Source organism: Ambystoma mexicanum, chromosome 1p, assembly GCF_040938575.1.
Source record: "Ambystoma mexicanum isolate Mex_15411 chromosome 1p, UKY_AmexF1_1, whole genome shotgun sequence".
Classification (NCBI taxonomy): Eukaryota; Metazoa; Chordata; class Amphibia; order Caudata; family Ambystomatidae; genus Ambystoma; species Ambystoma mexicanum.
Window position 1 is genome coordinate 113,814,510 of NC_090921.1, and position 20,402 is coordinate 113,834,911.

Consider the following 20,402-nt stretch of genomic DNA (forward strand, 5'->3'; position numbering starts at 1 on the left):
CAACATTTTACACCAAAGCGCATGGTCGGCAAACTCTAGCGAAGTGCCCCCCTCTTCTTGCACTTCAAGCAGATCACATTCCTGGTGGGGCAAAACAGGTTAGTGGAGATATGACAATTGCTCCCGCATTGGAAACACTTCACATCTCTGCCAGCAACAACCTTCCTGCTATTCTTGATTTCCGCAACTTCATTGACTTGCTTGTCGGTCTTCATACTAGTCATGTATTTGGAGGTTTGCTCCATTCCTCTAGCCATCTCCACCGATTGCTCCAAAGGCAGATCTTTAGACAGTAACTTTTCTTGAACTCGACAGCTGCTGGTACAGCGCACGAGTTGGTCACGTAGAAGTGAATCAGCAAGGTGCCCAAAATCGCATGTGGGACTCAATAGGTACATAAAAGGAGGACTAGTTAGCTATGCGCACGGGGCAGCCATGGAGGGAAGTATTGGACCACATGATGTGGAGTTACTGGACTACTCTGCATTCTGTCACCAAGGTTTTTTCTCCTTTTGTATTGCTCAAAGGTTGGGAACCGGGGACCAAACTCTGTCCAGGTTGGCTGGGGTTAGCAGGGTCGGTTGTGGTGCACAGGGGTGCCATTATTAAACTCATCAGGTAAGGTCAAAGGACAAACAAGGTTTGACAAGAGGGAGTGTGTCAAAGTTTATGATTGGAAAGTAGGAGAGTGGGTGTTCATTAGGAACCCTAGGTTTACACACAAGTGTGTTGAGAGCAATTTTATTGGTTCCAAAAGGATTTCTGCAGTGCGGGAAGGAGTGGTCATTCTGGAAGGTGGTGAGGTGTGGTCAAAGGGTAGATTAGCAAGGGCTGAGAATAATGGTACAGGAGATGATGGCGTTGTGGGTGTGAATGAGGAGCAAGTTGGGGGTGAGGAGGTTGAACGGAGGCCTGAATTTGTTGTTTCCTCTGGTTTGAATGGTGGGGCGAGTCGCTGTCTCAGGGTGAGAAAGGATGAGGGTTTTGGTGTGGGTACTCATAAGAGGGTTGCACACAAACCGGGGTGGTTGCGTGATTATGTGCAGTGATTTCAAAGGTGTGAAATCACCTGTTATTTATTCATAGTTATCTGCCAATGGTAAATGGTTTTTGATTTCCATGTTAGTTCATTCTGTGTTAGTTATTTAGTCAGATGTCATTCTGTAAATTACTTCAGTTTCTGTGCTTTTAGTTTCTGTTAGTTCTTTAGGATTTTCTTATATTAAGTTTTAATGGGGGGGAGATATGTAATGATCTTGGTATGTTTTGTTTATATTTGTATTGGTCGCGCTGTCTCACAAGCTTCAGTCTGGTTCTGTGCGGGCTCATGAGACAGCGATGACAGTTGGAGGCAGGGGAGCCGAGTAGGGGTGACCCGTTGGCGCACGGGTGGGCCCGCTAAATAAAGCCTGAAACCAAACATACTGTGTCAGGCAAATCCTTTCACAGAGCTCTAGAGGTTTACCATACTGAGATATGTTCATTTCATAGCTAATGAGATTTAGTAAAGGGACGTTGTTTTGCTACCTATTAGTGGTTACTATACCTATATACACACACATCAGATATAGGAAACTTAGAATTGGCCCTGGCAGAATTTGGTACTGTGAGATGGATATAGAGGTTTCTGTAACAAGCTCTTAACACACCGGGTTATCGCCTAAACCATTGCTGCCCTCATATTTATCAATATGCTTTTCAACTGGTTTTTCAAGGGATCAATAGATTGTCCACAAAAATGTGAAAAGGCTACAGGAGTTTTACACTATTGTAAACACAGACTCTATACACAATAGTGAAACATTTGCATTATTAACTGATTGAAATGGAATGTACATGTCAACAGTTGGACAGCAGGTGTGTAGTCTCACCAGCACATTATAAAATATCCTGATATGTATCATCTATGATCTTTTCAAAAAAGGTAAATCATGATTTGCATGGGGCAGCCATGTGCCAGTACACCCCCTACCCCACTCCCACCCAAAGCCAAATATTTACATTTATAGCCAGCACACTTACCAATATCTGGACTTGTCTTATGTATACATTTTAAACAAGCATTGGCAAAGCCAACAGTTTGGGCTTGTCATTAGGCATGGGAAAGGCACAGGTCAGGCACTTCCCCACTTGTATTAATTGGCTATTCATGGTAGCAGCTGCAAAATGGTACGAGTACCTGGGCATCCAACAGCAATGCATGGCAAATGCCTAGTGCCTATACACAAGCCCTCAATTGTGACACAATTAATCGTACATGTTTAGGATATTATCCCACAGGAACACCTTTTGTGAAGTTCCATGGGTTCCATTTTCCCAGTTCCTGTGGTGTAGAGGTGCCCGACACCTGTAGCATGTAATACTTTAAGAGGACATCAGTGAAGGACACGCATAGTGCCTATAAAGCGATTGGCTGAAGGAAGACCTGGTTAAATTATGTTAGGGGCATTTATAGGGTGCACATTCACCCAAGGGCATCTTGGACCGTGGATTTCAAGGTCGTAACTAGCAGCCAAAACAAGGTTTTCAGGGCCCGCCTAAAGAGGAAATAATTTTCCGTCTGCCTAAACCCTGCATGTAAGCTTTTCCACAGTTTAGTGGATGCAAAAGAAAAAGCTCGACTTCTCACTCGGGGCAGTCGGATTTTAGGAATAGCCAAAAGGCTGGCCTCACTAGAGCAGAGCAGTCAGGCCGGGGCGTAACTATTACATTGCACCCCTCAGATATTCAGCCCCTTGTCCAGACAAGGCCGGTGGACCAGACAGAGTGACTTAAATGTAATTCTCTGGGCTATTGGAAGCCAGTGCAGAGCCTGTAGCACAGGACTGATAGGAGCTCCATACAGAGCGTTTGTGGCCACTCGTGCTGCCAAATTTTGGAGACACAGGCACGCTCCGTGAGGGATCAAATTGATGTAAATTGCATTATACGATGCAGTGAAGAAAGACCCGAATTGATGCGCCGGTCCTGAGAGTCAGACACAATCATGCTCATGCAGGGATCATACTTAGTCCTATTATTTCCTATTCCTGGGGTGGAGGAAGTTTCTCCCGCGCCACTGTAACATCAGTTACCACTTTGCTAGACACACCATCGTGACCAGAAATGACTGTGTCCTGAAGATGGCTGGGGTATGAGATACAGCTAAATTAGCTGGTCAAGTGGCACAGCGAGTAGAGCACTCGCTTTGACATCGTGCAGAGTCTGCTAACGCAGGTTCGAATCCCGGCAGGGCCAAACTCAGCCTTTCATCCTTCCGAGGTCGATAAATGAGCACCACACCCCGTGGGTAATAATAAGCAGCGCTCAGATGCCTGAGGGTTCGTAGCGCTATATAAATGCCAAATTATTATTATTATTATTATTACCCAGCCGAAACTCGACTAGACCCCTTTTACAAGTTTCATTCGATAACAAATGCTGGATAGCCCTATATGAATTTCGAGGCGATTTATTGTATCAGAATAGACATTTGATATATGCCAGTACCTGAATACAACAGTGTATTTATGGTCAATACAGCACATTGCACTTTAGGTCAACTTGTAGAACCCATCTTCTTTAAAAATGGTCTTTTAGTATTTTTGCACTGTATGGATAAATTATGTATGGGAATGAGCGTGGTTTGAATTGAAGGATTGGAATATCGGTCGCAGATGGGTGTGTGTGCATTTCGCAATAATTATGAACCGTTGATTTGAAAGGTCTTAAATCGTATTGAGTGTTTTTTTTTGTTATCTATAAATAAAATAATGTATGTTATGATAACAATTGAGATTTGTTTTGTTGACAGGAGATCGTTACATGAGAAAATATCCTGTAAATGCTATGAGAGTTTGTATATACAGTAACTTCATAGAAAAAGGAAGGAGGGAAATAGGCCAAAAATGTGCTACTACAGTAATATCCAGTGAAAGTTTCTTCAGTAAAGGAATGGCAGTCGCTTGCTTCAATTCTGTGGGAATCAGACCTGACAGGCATGGTTCACAGCGTCAGTAACCAAGGGCAGCAGGCCCGGCATAATTGCATTAAGTGTGACCAAAGGGATTGGATCTGAGGGGGTGGCTGATTTGAGTCGACGAACGGCCCAATCAACCAGATCTGCAGAAGAAAATTAGGGAAATCTACCCATGCCTGTGTGACAGTCTCAGTAGGTGTAGAACATGGAGGTTACACGGCATGCCCTCCCCAGAGCAATGGTTTCCTGCATTTTTTATATTTTAGAGGTAAAAAAAAGAAAGGAAAAAATTTGGAGATAGAGTTGCATAATGCCTGCTAAGGCCGAACCCCTGAAGAGAGATGGGAGGGGCATGAGAAAGATCTCACCACCGAGAAGAATTCCCTGGATTGATTTAAGGCACTCTCTACCTTCTGAGTAAAGAACGTCTGTTTGGCCACCAACATCTCTTGATGTTAGCTTTTGGTGATCGATCGCAGCCTGGCTTTCTCAGCCAGCCAGGGCATAGGAATGTCGCCATTTCCGCTCTGCCCATCTCACAAGCAGATGGGAGCCTTTCAATTGGTCACTGAACCATGGCTTGGAAGGGGCCCTCCGATCTTGCACCAGTTTCAGAGGGGCTACTTGGTCGGCCACCTCTTTAAAACATCCATGAGAGGGATGAGAAATCAATGGTGCCAAGACACTTCCATTTGTCCAGTATCAAGAACAATAGGTCTTGGGGATCAAATCAGTGCCAATCACGTCTCCGGGAAGGCACCGGGAGTGCTTTAATAGGTACTGCAAGCCGCCTTACCTTAAAAGACATTTATTAAGACATTTCAGTTACACCAGTAGCACATTTATAGCTCCAATGAAGTCATTCACTCATAAAACTGCTTCGAAAAAACACTGGCAGGCACTGGAGTGCAACGTTTGGTGGGAAGGCTCGAATAAATCAAGCTCAACAAGGTTTTGTGGTAGGAACTGGGTGGGAATGGCTACAGGGATTAGCATGGGCAAGGGCAGTCAAAGGGTGGGCAAATAACGAAACGCCTCCAAGCTTTGTGTCGCTCATGTGTCATTTCCCCCTAGCTGTACTCCAATGCAATAGTTTCGACTTCTAGGCACCACCCAATATCCCAAAGTAAAAATGGTGAATAATTATTTGTATAAAGGTAGCCTTGTACCACTCCCAAAGGCAAATATGCTGCGAACCATAAATCCCCAAAACATTTTTTTTTTAAAACCAAAAAAACATGGATTTTTCAAGATCAGAACAGCCATCTCCATTCCCTCCTCAACATACTTTCTTGCAGGCTTTTGCAAAGAGGTGGGGTTGCGGGAGAGAAAGAGAAAAGGTTGGCGGGTGAGAATTGAGTTGTTCTAACTTCCCGGGGCTTCTTCACCAGCTCCTGTGCACAGCTACCCACTCCTCAAGCAGCTTTAAGCGTGCCATTTCCTATGTTTACTCCAACGCCCACATGGTGCTGGGCAGGTGCCTCCGAATTGAATGGACTCACCGACATGAGGGGACTTGTGCGCACAACTTCTGCTGTTGGGAGGTACCAAGTGAGAGCCAGCTGCACTTTCCGGCACATCCGACTGCCATACTGGTGGATCATCGGCTAAACACTTTAAAGACTGGTGAATCCCCCCACCCCCCTAAGCCAGCTAGCCATGGCCCACTCAAAGCCCTGCAGAAAAGGCAGTTTTGGATCATTTAAATTTAACAGAAATCTAGACGAGGGTCAGCGGAATGGCTGAAATTAATCTATTAACTTTCAGACATCTGCTTCCACAGGTGAAAATGACCAACATCATGGATAGCCAATATAACAAGGGAGAGTATAGCAACGGCTGCTTAGAAGTGCACAATTACTGCATATCAACATGATGAGACAAGCCATTGGCACAACATTCTGGATAAACATCACCAAATCTCAGTTTCTAAACTCAAATACAAATCGTGCCACCCTCCCAAATAGTATTCTATTACATTATTTTGGTCCCATAGTGCTGTCGCTCAAGCGAACACTTAGGAGCCAAAGCTAAAAATGACTGGATGGCTACTACATGCGGCTAGTGATAAGATTACTTTAAGCGTCGATAGAAACATCTGAATAAATCATATATTACTTAATGTGAATGTTGTTGTGTCCATGAGTTTAATAGCAGGTTTGGGGCTACGTGTGCATTGATTGTCCGGAAGACACCTCACATAAAACTACAACAGACAAGTGGAAATGTGAATTACAAAGCAATCTGAAAAAGCACAATTCACACATTTACGTTGACTTGAGTTAAAGGTTCTTGAAGAGATTGTTCTACTGGGACAGGTGTGGGGCCCATTGGAACATGCGCACGGAGGTGCAGAACCGTAGATTCCACAATCAGTGCTAATTAATCCTTCTGAAACACCCTTCAGCAAACTGGTCTATGTAAAAATGATTAAGCTGCCCCTTTCTCCATCAATTCCCTGAGCACAGGATCAATCATATCCGGCCCAAAAGGGTCCATCCTCACCTTCCTCTGTGATGTGGACCTGTTCAGGTAAGCGCTCAAATTCAGCCAGTTCCTGAAAATACAAAACGACACACAAAGTCTTATTCAAAACAGGATAATGTATGCACATCTGTAACAGATGAGAACCCAATCACAAGGAAGGTTTGATGGGGTGGTTAAATCGGCTACTCGGGCGATATGCCCAGAGGCAGCTGGCCGACCATGTAGGTAAGGGCCCGCCGCCACGCAAGAAAGGTAAGTTTCTTCTTTGTTTTTGTGTTGGAATAAAAAGACACCACAGAACTTGTGTAAGAAACTACACAGATGTTATGGTGTGTGGGAAGGGGGAGCGGGGAAGGGAAGCGCCCTACACCAAGGAAAATGTTCAGAGCAAGGGCTTTCCTTAGTGAATACAGCCCACGTTCCAGGCATTTTCATTGGCATACAGCGCAGCGAGGGGGGGGCTCATGAAGAATGCACAAGGACACCAGATGTCTAGTCTTGACTTCTCCACTTAACTACATTGTGTGAATCCCGCCAAAAATTGCTTCATCTGTCTGAACTCTGTACATTGAGCATTATGTATTGTTGGCAGATGCAATGGTTGCTAAATTAAATAAATCAAAAAAGCTTTGCTGAACATAATTAGCCTTTGGGGATTTCAGTTAAATCCAATTTAATCCGATTTCTGCCCACCGAAAGTCATGCTCCCTTTTAGGGGTTTAACCAAAAATATCCACTAGAAGGCAGTGCTGACCTTGCTCCATATGGATTTCTGTGTACATTGAACATTAAAATCAAGGTCAGCACTGCTAGCTAGTGCAGAGAGATTGCAGTGCCGCAAGAAAGGCCCACAATAGCACCTCATCCCAGTTCTTTGCATCCTTCCAAACTGATGTCCATGCAAAGACGTCAGAGGGGGATATAAAGAATAGAATAGGCTCCAATTTGCGACAGGTTTTTCAGAGCAGTCAGGAGTTGGAACATGAAGGAGGGTCATCTGGTTTTACTTTCAGGAACCTCGCTTGGGTAAAGTAGGTAAACGAGTGCTCCAGAATGCTTTGTGCAGTGTTGGTTCTCATAGGTAAGGGAGGCCTCAAGAAAATCAGGTCTCACAGTCCAACACTACTAAAAATATATTGGTTCCAGGCATTAGAGAGGACTACAGCCAACTTCGTTTTTTAGATGGCTAAACTAAGCCAATTGAACTGCATTCACCTTTTTATTCAATAAAATGATAAAGTCTTTGTGAGTTGGAATAACAGTAGGTTTAAACACTAGTTTGGTATCATCTGCTTCAGCACAGATGATTAAAAAAACAGCAAAGCTATACTGCTCCCCAGCACACATCTGCACCAGGGTCCATCCATTTAAAATACACTGCAACAAACTAGAGTGAGACCGAGCAGCCTCGGTTTGCATTAGCTGAAGTATAGAAGTGCTACTTTATAAACGTTGTGTTGACATATTCAGGGGGCCCGCTATGGAGTGTTCAGGTCATTGTACTATGTTCAACACACCATCCACAATCTATTTACACGTCCTGGTCTGGCTATTCAGGTTGGCGTATAGCTCTAGTCCTGCACGCAGGCTCCTGCAGTGTTTACATATGTATTGTGCATACACACAAATTAGCCAATCGACGTGCCTGCAGCTTTAGCATCGGACCCTTTTAAAGACGCTCAGGAAAAAGGAGAATTTTTCTATTCATGGTCGGTGGAGAAAGCCCCCAAAAGCTGCAGAAGTAATGATGACAAGCCTCAAATTGTTTATGGGCTTTTTTCTGTTTAATTTCAGGTGGGATCAGACATAAGCATATGGTATTTTCACAATAGTCATGCATGCACACAGCGCAAGGGTTTCAATCAGCGACACAGCGGCAACCATACTAGCACCCAGTGCAAGGGATTATGGGGACCCCAACCATGCTTTTGAGAGGCGCAGTAGAGTAAGGAAAGTTCACAAAATTAGTGCAGCTTTGAGGGGCACTCAGCACTCCCAGTTTCTGCTAGACCCAAGCGCATCCTTTATGCAGCTAGTTAAGCTTGATGTTTAATGGTAATCAAGGCTGAACATTTTATTTCTGTTAGTTCCTACTTTGGCATTTGGAGTTTTGCTGAGGGCCTTTTACCCAACACTCATCCCTCTCTCACGGAGATGGAAACAGTGGCGACAAGCCGTGGTGTCCCCACCGCACTGGTACAATAGGGTCCCTGGCAGGCCCTGTGGTGCGGCTGCCCCATGCTGCCTAGTGGAGGGGCCCTCTACGGCAGGGCTTGCAGGGGGCACCACATTTTGTGCAATGCCACTGCCCCACCCAGCATCCAATCAGGAAGTGAGGCTGAGTCATTGATGCCCCTGAGGTGGCAAAAGAAGAATCTATCCCCGACACAAGTAGCAGAAGGATTCTTGCCATGAAAGGTTGGCCACCTCGACCATTTTTCCTCTAGTCGCCAGGTTCCCACGCATGCCTTGGTCACGATAGCTTGCAACATTTGAACATTTCATTGATTCCTTAGATGGAGAAGCTTCTAAACACAATCCTTATACTACAATGCTCTTGGCGCAGAAAGGAAGAGACTGGTTTTAATATACAGTACCTGCACTAAATGTTAGTGGCTCAGCCATAAAGGTCATGTGCTTGGAGGCTTGCACCAGAGTGAAAACCCCAGTTGACAAAAAGGTGAACTTTTTTGGAAAGTTCTAACTTCTATACCAGGCTCCAATCCTTGCATAAAACAAGCAATGTCTGTCACGGGCCACAAGAATTGGTTAGCATCAACTAATCTGTACTCGGTTAATTGCTCACTACAGGAACACCACATTACTTTGGCTCAGCAGTACTTTGCCCCGAATTAAAAAACAAAAAGAAATCTACTCGTAAATGACAGCAGGATCACAGATTCAGAAGACCTGGCAGCAGCAACAAACATATTGGTAAAGCATCTCTCTGGCAAAATAGAAACAAAAAAAAAAAAAGAAACACTTCTGTCTTGTGCATATAGACGGTGACAGCAAAACTTAGGCTTAGAGTCAGTCTTAACCATAATTACCCAAACTGTATACAAGAGACTCTTTGGCAGTCAACCTACTTACCGCCAAAAGCTTGACATTCACCCCTTGGAGGCCAGATAATCCATATGTTGAGATACTTCGTTTGTGAATTTCAGCGCAGAAGCAGGTATGGGTTGGGGAAACTTTGCGTCGGAAGAGGGCAATTCAATTTTAGGCTATAAATATCAAGGCTCACTGAACATAAATCTGAACCTGTGCAGAAATGTCCCTGTATCTGGAGTACAGCGACGACCGTGCAAAACACTACTCACCAAGTACGCCACAGTCTTCAGCCCTGGAGCATGTTTGAAGACAGGCTACCTGATGTGCTGTTTATGTATTCTTGTGTCTGTGTCATGATTCCTACCACCAGCGCTCTGAGATATCAGGCTGGAGCCAGGCCACGATCACCTACAAGGCCCCTAAGGGCCTCTCCATCCTCCCAGAGACCCACTTGGAGTCAGACCTGGCGCCTGTGGTGCCAGGCTCACACACTGCCCTAGGATGGCATTGGACTTGTAATGCATAGAACGCAAGATGGATGCCCCCACATATTCCAGTTCCTTGACCTGCATATGCAGTCTAGCCTTTTGGGTGTGGTTCAACCCAGGGATACCTGGGATACCTAGAGACTATTTAAGCCACACCCGGGCCGAGAAACACGCTTTGCGTTTCTCTGAACCTGCAGCGTGACACTCACCGGGCTTGGATCGGTCTCCAGAAGGCCTTCTCCTTTCTTCCGCGCCCAGCGCCCCTGCAAGAACAAGAACACCAGTAATAATAGCCTTACCTTGCAGACCATCCAGCTTCCATCCATCGCTCCTCCAGTCCTGTGGGCAGCTACGGCGGTGTCATCTTCATCTCGGCACGCCGCATCCTAAGAAAGGGGAAAAGAACAGAGGAGAAGACATTAGTAAGCATTCTGCATATCTCAGTTTACTCGAAAACTGTACGAGATTCAAACGCTTACCTGAATTCAAGCCGCTCGGGGTAACTTCAACTCCAGAGCATCTCATCGACCTGCAAAGAGGGAAAGGACATACCAGGTTAGAATGGAAAGCATTCGGAGGCGCCGCACATCGCGCTTACTCACCGCGTCTCTTTCTTTCAGCTGGCAGCCACGCTGGGACATTGCGGCACCTAAAAGGACACAGAGACGAACACTGGTTAATACAAGTAAGAAGGGACTGCATTGCGCATCGCGCTCTCACTCACCGTTAGTGCCACTCACCTCAGCAGCACGCCGCCATCTCCGAACCCCCTCCATCACCCAAGGAAGGAAAGACACATAGAAGGAACGAAGGTCAACAGAACTGTTCATAAGACTCATTCTACTTACTGGTCGGGCTGAAGTTACAGCAAGCCCAGTCTGTCGGGCTCACGCTAGTGAAGCAACTAGGCAGCATCGAGCCCGCATCAGTCAATGCACCCCTGCACTGAAGGCAGGACGGAGAGCGCGCTACACAAGAAAACAAGGCGAGGAGTGTACCAAGGGGAAGGTTTGGACCCCAGGGAAGAGGGGGTCAAGCAGAGACAATAGAGAGTTAAACTCCGACAATCCTGTATTTCAGGCCCAGTCTTCAGTCACACAGACTCCAGGGAAGGGTTCGAGGTCGTAGGAGGTCCAAGCAGGCTGAGTGGCGTCCCCGTGGATACCAGGTGAGCGTTACAGTCTGATCTAATAGATGTGCGAGCGATGTCAGAATGTGTGATGTTACGAGTGGAATGGATACATGGATGTGGAATGTTTAGGATAGTGCGAACACCAGTGTTCCACCAACACAATTGGTAGGTTGTAGTCTGGATGGTGGGCACTGGTGGGTCCACCTCCTGTTAGATGAACCTATGATGTAACTCACTAAGCAAATGAATGAAACAACTTATAAGTAACCTTTGGGCTGGGGAGAGTTTGCTTTATTACAAAAACAAAATAATACTGCGAGAAGGGGGTCTAGTCACAAGCAACACAATTTGTGTCCAGTTCCACTCACAGGCAGACAGGAATTATGCCCGGCCCTACAAACCATGACAAAAAAGGTGCCTAATATTAGGCAGTATAAGCTATAGAATAGGTGCATCGCATAGTAGTAACAATAAAAGATGGGAAATGTATAAGGCTCTGCGTAGATCTACAGTATTGAAATATGCACATCACTGCTGATCAATACCCATAACCCAACATCGCAGATCTCATCCTTCATTTAGTAAAAACTGCAAACTTTCACATGTTAGACCTCGGGAATGCATACCAACAGATACGTCTTCATTCTGGGTCTAAACCACTCATGCTGTTCGGATCTCCATAAGATACCTACCAGTTCATCAGCATGCCATTTAGGTTGCTTTTGGCTGCATACATTTCACGAGCCATGAAATATTCCCATAGTTGTCAATTTTCAGGATATGTTGGTGTAAGGAGCCATGCAGGCGAGCATGGCCAAATCCTGGGTGGAGTAGGTGAAAGCAGTGCTCCAGATAAGATTTTGGAGGTGGGAGTATTTTACTCCCTATTTTTAAACTTTGAGAGTAAATGTGATTTTAAGAAAGTAAAAATGACCTTTCTCCTTTGCAAGACAGTAAAATGTATGCGACATCCAGCCAACGTGTGCAAAAACTGTATGGAAATCAATGCTATGTGGCAGCTTTCTGCATTGTGACGGAATACACCTTTCATTATTTCTCTAATGTCTGACCATTTTATCTCTCCTGTATATATAAAACCTTAGCCAATTACATAGTAAAGCCAGCATGAATTGTATTGTGTGCTTTGAGGTTCAATAGCAGAATTGGCTTTTGATGTTTAATGAAAGTCCTCATTTCCTGGAGTTAATACTACCTAATGGTATGCCAATGTTCTGATATAACAACGCAGAGAGGCAAGGACGCCATGCTAAATTCTAGATCTAATCTCATGGTCAAATGGTCATTTATATAGCGCTTTTGGCAAAGCGATGTGTATAAAACATATTTATCACAATTATCACCAAAGCAAAGTCGGTACTCCTTTAGCGACCTTGAAAGGATGAGTTGGCCTTGCCAGATTCGAAACTGCAACCTACAGATCACACACACACACACACATCACAGCAACGATTACTCAACCAGCTGAACTATTTTATTGGCTAATATCCTTCAGGAGGTCGGTTAACTGAGTTTCGACCGAGGTAGGAACAAGTTACTTACCTGTAACTGTTGTTCTCCAGCATGGGTCTGGCATGGATTCACATGCTCATGAATATTCCCCGTCGTCAGGCTGGGAATCCTCGGTAAAGAAAAAACCAGTATCAGTTTCGTTTCTGATCTGTCTTTCGTAGTAATAACCAATCACTGGTCTCTGCGTCATACTGACCACAGCCAATGACTGCCCTCTACCTAAGCACCGCCTCTGGCAGCCATCTTCAGATTTGGAAGCACGTGAAGTGGCAGTATGACCAAGTGAAGAGCCGCAGAGGGGTAGGCGGGAGGGTTCGCATGTGAATCCATGCCAGACCCATGCTGGAGAACAACAGTTACAGGTAAGTAACTTGTTCCTTCTCCAGCATGGGGTCTGGCATGGATTCAGATGCTCATGAATAAAGAATACATAGCAGTACCCACATGCACAACCACGGGAGGTGGCAAAGGCTCAACATTAAGCATCACATCAAACTCAACATTAAGCAATCTTACCTCCTCACCAGGCTCACCTCAGGCGAACAGGTTGCGCAGCACTGCTTGGCCGACCCTGGACTCCTCCCTGGAATCCCGATCGACGCAGTAGAATTTCGTGAAGGTGTGCGTCGACCTCCACGTAGCAGCCCTGCAAATGTCCAGCAGGGGCACACCAGATAGGAACGCCGTGGTAGCTGCGATCGCTCTGGTGGAATGTGCTCTCGGACGGCCAGGCAGCGGTCGGTTTGCCAACCGGTGACAGTACATGATACAGCCGGAGAGCCACCTGGAAATGGAAGCCTTCGAGAGAGCCTTCCCCTGATTGACAGGTCCAAAGTTCACAAAGAGTTGTGACGTCTTCCGAAAACACTTTGTGCGATCCACGTAGAACTTCAGCGCTCTAGCCACATCCAGCGAGTGCAAAGTCCTCTCAGCCGGCGACGAAGGCGACGGGAAAAACACAGGCAACACCAAGGGTTCGTTGAGATGGAAGTCCGACGGCACCTTGGGCATGAAGGAGGGGTGCGTCCTGAGCACCACCCTCGTGTCGTGAAAAGTCAAGTACGGGGCCTTGCAGGAAAGGGCCTGGATCTCTCCCACCCGTCGTGCGGAGGTGATGGCCACAAGAAACGCTGTTTTCCACGACAGGAACTTCAACGGGCCGAGTGCAGAGGCTCGAACGGAGGACCCATGAGCTTGGTCAGCACCACGTTGAGCTCCCACGCCGGGGCCGGAGCCTTCACCGGCGGGAACGATCTGAACAGTCCCTTCATGAACTCTTTCACCAGACGATGAGACCACAAGGACGTCCGCCCCGTGGTTCTAGTGTATCGGGAGATCGCAGCAAGATGAATCTTGATGGACGCGTGTGCCAGTCCAGCTTTGGCCAGCGTCAACAGGTACGGCAGTACTTGGGGAGCCGTAATCCTTAGAGGGTTAATCTTCTGTGCGTGGCACCAGACAGAGAACCTCTTCCATTTGTGTCCGTAGCATTTAAGAGTCGAGGACGCCCTGGCCTTTGCAAGAACCTCTCTGCAGTCGGCCGATATGTTGTATCCTCCAAACTCTAGCGCTGCAGGAGCCAGGCCTGCAAGTTCAGCGACTTCGGGTCGTGGTGGAGGATGGCGCCTCCTTCCCTGGAGAGCAGATCCGCGTCCACTGGCAGCTTGATTGACGGGGACGCTGACGAGTCCAGAAGGTCCGGGAACCATATCTGGCTCGGCCACGCAGGTGCGACGAGGATCATCCTGCACCGTGACCTCTTGAGCTGGTTGATGAGCCGCATCAGTAGTGGCAATGGAGGGAACGCGAATAGGAACAGGCCCGCCCAGGGGAACGAGAAAGCATCGCCCATGCTCCTTGGCTGGGGAAACCTGCTGGCGAACCTCCGGCACTTGGAGTTTGTCGCCGTCGCGAACAGGTCGATCTGGGGTGTGCCCCACCGTCGGAAGAGGCGATCCACTAGATCCTACCGTAGTTCCCACTCGTGGCACGAGCGCAGCTCCCTGCTGAGTGAGTCGGCGATGGTGTTTTTTATCCCTGCCAGATGAAACTGCACCAGAAACATCCTTTGGGACGGCCCAATGCCACAGGTCCTGCGCCTCCTTGGACAGTGCTGGGGACCTGGTTCCGCCCTGTTTCCTGATGTAAAACATGGTGGTGGTGTTGTCGGTGAAGATCCTCACCACCTTGCCCTTGAGGGACGGAAGGAAAGACCTGAGGGCCCAGAACACTGCACGGAGCTCCAGGACGTTGATATGGAGGGACTTCTCTGTCGGGAGCCAAAGGCCTCTCGCGTGCAGATTTTCGGTGTGCGCTCCCCACCCTTCCAGGGAGGCATCCGTGGTCACTGTCTCCTGGTGGTCTGGGGTCTGGAAGTCCATGCCCGCCGTCAGATGCGCGCGGGTGCCCCACCACCGGACCGCTCGGCGGAAACTCTCGTCGAGTGTGATCCTCTCCTCGAAGCCGCCCGTCGTTTGGATCCAGCGCGCGTCCAGGAACTCCTGCAACGGGCGCATCCAGAGCCTGCACATGGGAATGAGGTAGATGCAAGAAGACATCATTCCGAGGAGGGACTTGATGGACCTCACCTTGGCCGCGTCGGAAACCAACATCCGCTGTACCTTGCCCAGGATGGACCTGGTCCTTTCCTCCGACGGGGAGGCCAGAAGGGACACTGTGTCGAGCTTCGCTCCCAGAAACAGTGCGTTTTGCGCGGGTACCAGGTGGGACTTGGCGTAGTTCACGGAGAATCCCAGGTCCGTGAGAAGTTGGACGGTCCTTGCCGTGTGCTCCACGGCGAGCTCCCTCGTCTTGGCTCGGATGAGCCAGTCGTCCAGGTAGGGGTAGACGTGGATCCCCTCGCGGCGCAGCTGCGCCGCCACCGGTGCAAGGCGCTTGGTGAATACCCTGGGTGCCGACCGTAGTCCGAAGGGGAGGGCTTTGAACTGGTAGTGACGCCCTTGGACCACAAACCTGAGGAATTTTCGGTGCCCCTTTAGGATGGGAATATGGAAGTAGGCATCCTCCAAATCCAACGACGACAGGAAGTCTCCTTCCTCCAGCTGACCCAGGACGTGCTGGAGGGTGACCATCCGGAACTTCCGCGCCTTGATGAACTTGTTCAGACGTCGCAGGTCTAGGATGGGGCGCCATCCTCCCGTCTTCTTCTTCACGAGGAAGTATCTCGAGTAAACTCCGGAGCCCCGAAGCCTCTTTGGGACGAGTTCGATGGCGCCCTTCCTGAGCATCGCCTTTACCTCCAGGAGAAGCTGAGGGACGTGAAGCTCTTTCCTGGCCACGGGGGGGGGACGCGCGGGCACCTTCTTTGAAACTCGAGCGCGTGGCCCCGGGCTAAGGCGTCCAGCACCCAACGGTCGGTGGAGATGGACTCCCACACGCTGACGAAGCTCGCCAGCCGGCCTCCCACCGGGGTGCTTCGGTGGGGGCCCGACCCCACGGCCGGTTCAATCCTGTTTTGACGAGGCTTTGCCGCCTTGACCTCCTTGGCGACGACGGCGGGGTCCGCCAGACTTGCCTTGTCCTCTGTAGGCCTCCTGAGACGACGAGCGGGCCGCTTGACGGTAGGTGGAGAAACCGCCGCCGGAATCTTTGGAGGCGCCCTTGCCTCCGCTGCTCCGAAAGGGCGTCCGTCGTTGCTGCAGAACCCCAAGGGCCCGGGCCGTCTCAGTGTCCGCTTTAATGGCCTGAAGGGAATCGTCCACTGTTTTCCCAAACAGGTTGTTCCCATCGAACGGCATGTCCAGGACTCTGGTCTGTACGTCTTGACGGAAGTCCGTAGCCTTGAGCCATCCACGCCGCCTAAGGCACACGCCGTTGCCCAACTGGCGAAACCCAGTGTCGGCGATGTCCGTCGCAATAGTGATGGCGTGGTCCGACGCCACCTCACCTTCCTGTAGGATCTCCAGGGCATCCGCCCTCTTATCGTCCGGTAGGAAGTCCAGCAGGGGAGCCAGTTTGTACCATAGCTCCCTGTCGTAGCGGGCCACGATAGCCAAGGCGTTGGCCGCTTTAATCGTCGTCGCTGCAGACGAGATGACCCTGCGTCCCATAGCGTCCAATTTCTTTCCCTCGCCGTCCGGTGGGGAAGTCGATGTGGAGGCCGCACCCCCCCCCCCCGCTTTCTTCCTGGCCGCCGCGGAGACGACGGAGTCCGGGGTAGGCTGCGCCCGGAGGCACAGGGGGGCCGCGTCCGGGACCCGGTACTTCTTCTCGTACCGGTCTCTTCTAGCTGGCGTCGTGGAAGGGTTCTTGAGGAGGGCGAGGCCCTCATCCCAAATGTCGTCCAGTAGAGGCACCGCGAGGACCGTCTTCCTCTTGGCCTCGCGCCGTTGATAAAGGAATCCTTCCTTTTTCTTCTCCTCAGGGCAGAGTTGGAAAAGCTCGGATGCCCTGGCGATCATGGAGTGGAACGATCCAATCTCGTCGGGCGGAGAAGCCCTGGTGGGAGGTGACGACGGTAGATCCTCGTTGTATACCTCGTCGTCCGTACCCGTCGCTGCCGTGTCAGTCCCCGTATCATCCCCTCTGGTGGACGGGGAGGAGGGCTGGACGGGGCGCGACGGCTGAAAAGGAGGTGGAGGGTGAATCCTCCTTTTCTTGGGCGGGGGAACACCAGAAGGTCCCGGTTCAGGATCCCCCGACGGGAGAGGTTCCTCCGTCGGCAACGGTAGTCTCGTCCTTATCTCTGAGCATAAGGACTGTATAGCCAACAAAATGGCCGCCGAGTTGTCTTGCGGCGCTGGCAGAGGGGAATCCGACGGGCGATCAGGGGCCCCGTCGGCACCCTTGACGATGTCGTCGTCACCTGCGTCGGGATCCATCCCGACGGGCCGGTCTTCTTCCACGCCAAGGCCGTGGCTTAAGACCTCGATCAGCTCTTCCTCCGAGGTTGAAGCCGAATCTACGACGACGCCCTGCCCCCCCTTTTTCTTCCCCGCCGGGGATTTCACGGGGGTCCTATCGATGGGCACAAAAGAGGACTCCCTCCGAGGTGGCAGGGAGACTCTGAGCCCTGAGGTCGCCACCACTGGTGTAGCCTCCACAGGCTGAGCCAGGGCCGCCGCGACAGTTTCGATAGAGGGCTTGGCCGGATGGATTAAGGCCTTCACCACCTTAGGTGCGCTCACCGCCTTATCCTTGAGGGGGGGGGGGGACACTGCCTCGCTCCCCCTCCGATGGGGCCTTCGAGCTCGACCGGGGCCTCTCCAGGAGCTTCGCCGGGTGCTCGCCCTTCCTCTTACCCGACCCAGAGCGTTGGCTCGTGGTTGAAGGTGCCGGGGAGGGTGCGCCCTGCCTGGCGCCCGTAGAGCCCGATCGTTCGGCGCTCCCGGTGCCAGCGGACTCGCGTTGCTTGGCCTTGTGTTGGACCCCCGTCGCCGGGGCGTCCTCAAAGGTCTTAGAAGACCGCTCGGATTTCTTCCTCTTCTTCTCGCCTGACGGGCTCTTCCCTTCCAGCCAGTTGGCGAGACGTTGATGGCGGTCCTTCATGGTCCGCTCCGACATATTGCCGCAAAACGCACAGTCCTTCTCCACGTGCGTCTTGTCCTCATGTAAGCAGTAGAGACAAAAGGAGTGTTCGTCCTCCTTAAAGACGTTCTGCAGCTGGCATCCAGGGCAGACCCTGAACAGCTTTCCGGGCGTCGAGCTTCCCTTCTCCTGGGCCATGTCCGGGCCTGAGAAGCTTCTGGAATCCTCCAAAAGCGTAGCTCGACGAAATCTTCACCCTTGAGGGGCGCAGACGAATCCGACACGGGTCCCCGTTGATCGGATGGAGAGTCGGTGGAGCTTGAGGCTCTTGTGACTGAAAAAAACGAAGTTTTTGAGAAAAAACGTGAAAAAAATAGCACTAACGCTCGAGAGCAATAGCACGAGGATCCCAACACATGAACGTGCAGTAAAAATCTGAAGATGGCTGCCAGAGGCGGTGCTTAGGTAGAGGGCAGTCATTGGCTGTGGTCAGTATGACGCAGAGACCAGTGATTGGTTATTACTACGAAAGACAGATCAGAAACGAAACCGATACTGGTTTTTTCTTTACCGAGGATTCCCAGCCTGACGACGGGGAATATTCATGAGCATGTGAATCCATGCCAGACCCCATGCTGGAGAATAATAATAACAGTGCCTAAATGTTGGACGAACCATGTATGAAGCGCTACATAAAGTTCAATCTGGATTATCACAGGGAAATGTTTTGCTGAGTTTCTATTTCAATTACAAATGTAACTTTCATTTGCTTGTTTTTTTAACAACGCTTGCACTTCCTGGAGAGTCAGGTTTTGGATGTTTTAATTGTAGTCTTGAAAATTTGAAAGGCTAGAACACCTGTGATTGGTGTAAACTCACCCTTGGGCAAAGACTCTGCTGCCACTGACCATTTATAGTAATGTAACCCATTGACTGCAAGGTTGAATGGATGTAAACTAGACTGTGCATAGTCATCATTTTACGCACTGTTTTTTATAATTCGTGTGTACATTAAATTATAAGTGTAAAAATTATCTGCCTTAGTTATGCACACAGCACAAGAACTCTGGAGAAAAAAAAAATGTGTTACAAAATATGAATTCAATTGAAATTTCGTTTTCCATTTTATTCATTTTACAATCCTAAAATGCTAGGAAAATAAATATGCACAGGGCTTCCATTTGCTCTATGAGCATCTATACACAACATAGCAGAAGCTGAATGGAAATAGACCATTCCTTTTATCACAGTGTGCAGTTTCTTTTTTTGGAAGGCTTCAGAGAAATACATTCTGTTTCGGAGGGTTTTATCCACGGCTTGCAATTACATCCATGTAGATACAAATCATCAAAAGAAGCTTTCTGGTTTCTGTCTAGTAACCCGATCTTTGCACTGCCCTCTGCTCTAAACTTGTGTGTAAATGTATACAGGAAAATAATTAAGCTGTCATATTTCCAAGATTTTCATGCGTAAAAAGGCCTGGTTAGGGTACACCATTTCACAGGAAGTGGCTTTGCGATAGTCTTTCAATATTCTCCGCAGCCCACTACCAAAGACCAGCTCCCTTCCTTATGGGTATTGCAAGCACTACTCAAATTTTGTGCGAATTTCTCAGAGAAAAAAGAGCCACTCAAGCACTCCTTTAAAAAGTTGCAAACTTTGCATGGGACAAAGACTGACAAAAGTTGTAAACAAAGTGAGAAATGACATGGTTGCCTCCCTGTGCCTTGAACTCTGATCACCAGAAGCACAGTATACCCATGATGGATGCCAGAGTACATGGACAGAGTGCAGTGCTTCTTCAGAAATCCAGAGACTGAATCAGGGGTGATATTCGTTTTTTTAAAAGTTGCTCTTGACTTTCGATAGCTAACTAATTTACCATTGAGAGAAATGCTATATTGTATTGGGGCCCAGAAAATATTCATCTACCGAGAACGCACGGTCACCTTTTGCGATCCGATCTAAAGCGAGGTACCGACAGTCGGCAGGACCCTTGAGAGCGAAGGGCACGAGTGGGTAGATGGCAAATTAATTTGGCCTGCAAGTATTCGACTCCGGCGCCATAGAAGGCCCTGTGCACCATGCACATTGATTTAAACAGGATTTGCTGGGCAATTTTGGGCGTTTGAAAAATCTGAACGGCTGAAAAGTTAGACCAGATCACGGAAGTGAAAGGGAACAGGCGTCACAGGGACAGAGCAAGTTGGAATGCATGGTAAATAGGGCGGGTGGGGGTGTGTACCGAGTCAGTAATGTTCAGGGG

General features: G+C 48.9%; 1 protein-coding gene across 1 annotated transcript in view; it reads right to left on the bottom strand.

Annotated features, from left to right (window-relative positions):
* LOC138566835 (thialysine N-epsilon-acetyltransferase-like) overlaps window positions 1–20,402 on the bottom strand; it is a 157,284-nt gene that overhangs the window by 81,473 nt on the left and 55,409 nt on the right. Inside the window, exon 2 of the mRNA XM_069644530.1 lies at window positions 6,464–6,515. Coding sequence (XP_069500631.1) covers window positions 6,464–6,515 — 52 coding nt within the window. The remainder of the gene's footprint in view (window positions 1–6,463; window positions 6,516–20,402) is intronic.